The sequence below is a fragment of the Papaver somniferum genome, chromosome 2, assembly GCF_003573695.1.
Source record: "Papaver somniferum cultivar HN1 chromosome 2, ASM357369v1, whole genome shotgun sequence".
Taxonomy (NCBI): Eukaryota; Viridiplantae; Streptophyta; class Magnoliopsida; order Ranunculales; family Papaveraceae; genus Papaver; species Papaver somniferum.
In genome coordinates this window covers 88,074,478-88,080,138 of record NC_039359.1, presented here as the reverse complement: position 1 = coordinate 88,080,138, position 5,661 = coordinate 88,074,478, and the positions used below count along the sequence as shown (strand labels likewise).

Sequence of the window (5,661 nt, the reverse complement as noted above, 5' to 3'; positions counted from 1 at the left end):
CTTTCGGAAGTCATTCTGAAATTGTATACCCAAACTAACGGCTAACTTTCTTGTTTTCAGAAGTTAAAAAGTAGCTTCTACACTGACATTCAGACAGACGGTAAATTTTTACTTTGAAGTTGTTCCATGCATACATTTATCGAGATAACCATTTTTTCCAGTAAAAAGAAATATAAATTTATTGATATAACCATTTTTTCCATTAAAAAGAAATATAACAAGGATATAATAGGAATTTAATTTAATCATATTTATTTATATATTGTTCGGTTATTACCGTTAGAAAATTGTTTATGTGTAACTACATTCTCTCAACAAGCTTACACACCTTGAAAACTGGAGATTTTTCGGTGGTTGATATACTCCACCCAAAATTCTCTCTTTTTCTTCTAACATTCACGAAATAACAAAAACAAAAATTCACACAACAAAATTTTGGTTCCATTCTTTGAAAATAGAATTAAAAATTGTGTGCATGTTCATTTTCTCCTTATTTATTGAATGAAATAACAAAAGAAGCTTTGTGCAAAACGAACAAAAAAAAACAATGGCGAGTCGCTTAAAAGAAGATGAGAAAAATGAAAGGTTAATCCGTGGTCTTCTCAAACTTCCTGCAAATCGTAGATGTATCAATTGTAATAGTCTGGTACATATGATATTTCCTTGCTCAATTTCTTTTCATTTCAAATTCTAATCATGTTTTTCATCTTCAGATTTGCTAACCGCATGCTGTTTCAATTATGATAAGGGATTAGTGTTATAAGAATGGTGACTTTTGTTCAAAAGAAGAAAAAATAAGATTATAATGATACATGAATTAAGTGTTGTCGGGCAATTATATTGCCCTTAAAACATACGAAAAATCATGATGATATTTTGGGTTTTAACTTACAAAAATTCATCCAAATTTGCTAATAGTGTCAAGCACGTTTGTCAGTGTTCAAACTTCTATCAATCGACCATTAATTTGTCAAAAAATTGAGGGAAAACGAGACTAAAAAATAAAGAGAAATTTTTTGATGGGGGCATTATGTCGATGGGGGTATGAGGGACGAATAGAGAGGCACCATTTGTCTTACTTGTTAACTGTTTCTAACCGAACTCAACTTCTCATCGTTCAAAGAAAGGGCATTTTCGGTGTTCACCTCCGCTTCTCTTCCACCACCTCCATATTTCTCACGCACCTATCATTGCCACTTAATTCCTGCTAATCTATTTCCACGTCTGTATTCCACGGTTCAAGTCTTGTTCATTGGGAGATCAAGAATCAGTCAACAGTACAATCATAAAGTGGGTTTGAAATACAGTAACACATTTTGAATCATAGTTTATTATGATCATCAAGTTTTAGGGTTTCGATTTGTGAAGTAGAAATATATTCGTTATGATTGATCAGGGGTCAATTTTCTAAAAATAAACAAATATGGGTTGATTCAATTTTGTTGAATTTCTAGGATTTTGTGTTAGATTCTATAAACCCTTGAATGGGGTTGAACGTGATTTCGGTCCCTAATTTAGATTCTGTAAAAGATACTATGATCTTTAGTAAACCCTTGATGGGGTTAAACGTGATTTTTTGATCCTAGGTTCTGTAAAATACTATGATCAGTTAATGGAGAATTATGTTCCAGTTTTGTTTTTGTTTTTGGGAACAACTATAGAACGTGTTTTTGGTTTACAGTGTGAAGATCTCATCATCTTTTTCGGCTGGTGACTGGTGTTAGTAGATTATCTGATAACTCAAGTAGTTCACCGGAGAAGAAATCTAAGATCCGAAAATGCCCTTTTTTTAAACAATGTGAAGTTGAGTTCTGTTAGAACAGTTGACAAGTAAGACAAATGGCGCCTCCCTATTCGTCTCTCATACCCCATCGACATAATGCCCCCATCAAAAATTTACTCAAAAATAACTAAGGACTCACCTATAAAATGAATCCTACGTTTATTTTCTTTTGGGCCTGCTTTGCGACGAGAAAGAAAATAAAAACCCGTTATTACTTCTTCTTTTTGACGTGAAATTGCATCGTAGACGAGTTTGGACCTCAAGCATGAGTACCATTAAGAGACGATTACGTACGGTTTCAGCTTTTCGGTTCTGTACCTGGTGTAGGCACCATTTCGAAGCCTTTTCATGGACTAAAATCTCATAGAGCGATTGCAAAGTATTTGTTTGAGTGCATGTTGTCGAATCATCTCTTTATAATGTTCGGTTAAACCGTACACAGCTAACATTTTTGTTTATGCTAAGCAGGGACCTCAATATGTATGTACAAATTTTTGGACATTCGTTTGTACAACCTGTAGCGGGATGCAGTAAGTGTTTAATGTTCAAATTACTCATTGTTTATTTATCATAAAACCCAAGATTATTACAGGATTTTCTTACAGAAAACGTAATGTTCCTTAAAAATTTCACAGCCGTGAGTTCACACACCGTGTTAAATCAGTATCCATGGCTAAATTTAGTTCAGAGGAAGTCAATGCTCTTATGGGAGGTGGAAATGAGGTATATGATCTAAATTGCTGATTATTCATGTCTTGAAATTGTCTCCTTAAAATTGTCATGTCTGAATTCATTTATTCCTACTCTTGCCATCATGGCAGCGCGCCAAGGAAATCTATTTCAAAGACTGGGACCCACATCGGCATTCTCAGCCAGACAACATGTATCGCTCTACACCTGGAATCTTACTTTGGATTGTAACTTGATCTAGATTGTAAATGATATGTATCAATCATGTACAATTTTCCATTTGCTATATGATAAACTGCCATAAAATTTTGATTCCAGCAACATCCGGAGGCTTCGTGAATTTATCAAGCATGTTTACGTGGATAGAAAATATAGTGGTGAAAAGAGTATTGAAATGGCTCCAAAGAAAAAACTGGTTTGTTTTCTTTAAGGATAGAAATGGACTGAATGATTAACACTGACCACTGCAATTTTTTCTTAACCACTTGTTTTTCTTTTTTGTCACATTTAGGACACTAAAAGATTAGATTCTTTGGACATTAGAGATGCATTAAAGAGTGGATCTAGGACGCCCGCATACGAGAACACATTTGGACGTCATTTTATGAGATCTGGTTCTGCTGGACAAAATGATGACAGAAACAAATACGGATACAACCATGTTGGTGAAAGAAGAGATTCAGGATACCTGCGAGAAATCCGGTCAAGTCCGAGGAGAAATGTTACTAAATTTGAGGTAGTAGACGACAGGGTTCGAGAAGATAGATTTGGGAATAGAAGGAGAGCTGAAATAGGCAAGCCCCCAAGTGACTCCAGGGAAAGAAACTCTCACAAAAGCCTTGATATGTCCAATCTTCCTGCGGTACGTTCAGTCAGAGAAATTCTGGGAGAAGATGTTCCACCTTTATGTGTCGATGAAAGTCCCAAAGCAAACAGCGGCCAGAAGAATCCTGGTCCTTTAGTGTTGCAGGTGAGACTTTATTGTTTTATGGCACAGTCTTTATGCTATACTCTAATCTCCTTATAACTTTCTAAAATGCAACATACTTATGCTTCAGAGAGTTCTAAATGCAGAAGACTCCTGCAACTACAAATGGTGTTGGACCCAACAATGTGAAGCCAGTCGAGCAAAAAATTGAGAGTTTAGGGAGCTTAATCGACTTTGATGTTGATCCGAAACCTCCAGATGTAGTTGCACAACTTACAAATGCGCAACATGGCCAGACTACTGCAACATCAGTTCCAAATCCATCTGCCAATGCTGATAATTGGGGTGCTTCTTTAGATTTTTGCAATCAACCTACACAAGATTCTTCAAAAGAAAGCACACTTGATAGTATATTCTCTCAAGTATCAGCTCCTACAGCTGCACCTGTGCAGAACATAATGCATTCTGCTGGTTCAGAATTCAATCCATCAGTTAGTTGGACCCAAAACAATCAGGTATATGAATCTGTTTACGCAGTATCCTGACGTTTCTTAACTTCTTATTTACATTTTCTTTTAGTGTGATTTTCTGCAGTCATTGAATGTTTCTCTTTCACAGAACGCACAGGGAACTCTCGCCAACAGTAATGGACATCCATCTCATGGTGCTTTACAATCTATCCATCAACATGCTCAGCTATCTGATATATCTCAACAAGGGCATCCGTATAATCAAACAGCACAACAATCTCAACCATCAACCGATAGAAGGGAACTTCCACTGGTACGTTCGTCTGCACAGTTTATTTCCAAATAATATGACCTTTAAGATACTTGTAGATTTTTTTTAGGCAAAAAATAATTGATATGTTGCTGCAGGATCTTTTTGCTGCAGCATATTCACCGGTCTCTGTACAACCTCATGCTTGGCAAACAGGCCCGTCTTGTAACTTGCCATTTGGAATGCAACATTCTGCAGCAGCACCGTATTTTCCCCATCAATCAAAATCCGTTAATCCATTTGATTTGAACACTGAGCCAACAACCTTGGTCCATGCACCATCGGTATGAAATCGAACTCCAACATTGCTTAAGCTGATTTTTCTTTTTTTTGTTATTTTTAAGTATTAAGTTTTATTTTATTTTATTTTATTTTATAGTTTCCAACTGTGGCACTACAAGGAGCATTACCACAAATTGAGGATACTCCAGGGTTATTGCGTACCACTAGCCTTGGACCTCCTGCACATAATTGGATGGTTCCTCAAACTTCACCTTATGGAGGATATGACCATCTTCCAAGTAGATACTCTCACCCTACAAATTCAAATTATCATGGAGGAAACCCATTCGGGTAGATACAGGAACCCGTGGTTGTTTTCATGAACCATGGTATATGAAACTCAATTTACTGTACCTTGTGCATTTGTTCATTTTTTGCCGGTTCATTTACTCGTGTACCTACTTATATGTAATTGAGTTACACCTACTAGCTATACTTGGAAATAGTGTCATATTTCCCTATTTTTATTTTATTTTCTTTTAAAAAAAAGGGTTGGAATCATTGGTTTGACTGTTTTTTTTTTTTTTGGCCAAAAATATACTCCCTTTGTGTTTGAAAAAAAGATACTTTCAGTTTTTCATTTTAGCATAAAAAGTGAAAGTATTTCTTTTTCAGAAACGGAGGGAGTATAAAATATGAAAAGGGAATTGGTCTGGTCTTGTGATTCAGTGATTAGATTATCCCAAATTAAAACTTACATGGGCATACTTAATCAGTTTTTGGAAGTTGAAAAAGAAAATCAAGTGAAAACAAAATCGGAGAGAAATGTCCAGCGGGCATGAAGAATTCCATTGGAGATAATCTTCCTTTTCTTTCCTCATATAAAGAATTGTAGCATTAAATCTTCTTGGTGCATGCTCTTACATTTTTACAAAGGATACTCGAGGGGATGTCTCTTGATGTATGTGCTCTTTGCCGGTGAAGTGGTGCTAATTGACTAGAGAAAGGTAGGAGTTGATAAGAATTTGGAGCTGTGGGGGCGGACTCTAGACTCCTTGATCTTGATCTTCCCGCTGATACCTAGTTGAGAACGAATCTGAATGGTTTTTTGAGATCCTATTCCAGTCGAAGGGCTTTAGACTTAGTAGAACTAAAGGCGATTAAATGATATGTGCGTTTAGCGATGCAAGATCGGAGTTCACTTTGGCGGGACAAGTAATGCCTGAAAATGACACCTTTCGATATTGAGGATCGATGT

At 36.2% G+C, this 5,661-nt stretch overlaps 1 protein-coding gene across 2 annotated transcripts; it reads left to right on the top strand.

The window, feature by feature from the left end:
• The first annotated feature begins 396 nt into the window (after positions 1-396).
• On the top strand, positions 397-4,952 carry LOC113348320 (probable ADP-ribosylation factor GTPase-activating protein AGD14). Of its 2 annotated transcripts, none has more exons than XM_026592041.1 (10): positions 397-646; positions 2,252-2,313; positions 2,419-2,506; positions 2,605-2,666; positions 2,792-2,888; positions 2,985-3,443; positions 3,551-3,916; positions 4,020-4,184; positions 4,280-4,465; positions 4,561-4,952. In XM_026592041.1, the coding sequence occupies exons 1-10, from the start codon at positions 548-550 to the stop codon at positions 4,756-4,758; spliced, it is 1,782 nt and encodes a 593-aa protein (XP_026447826.1). In that variant the 5' UTR covers positions 397-547; the 3' UTR covers positions 4,759-4,952. The 2 variants fall into 2 exon arrangements, with proteins under 2 accessions (XP_026447826.1, XP_026447825.1); XM_026592040.1 differs by having other exon boundaries at positions 398-646; positions 3,548-3,916.
• Positions 4,953-5,661: the final 709 nt, after the last annotated feature.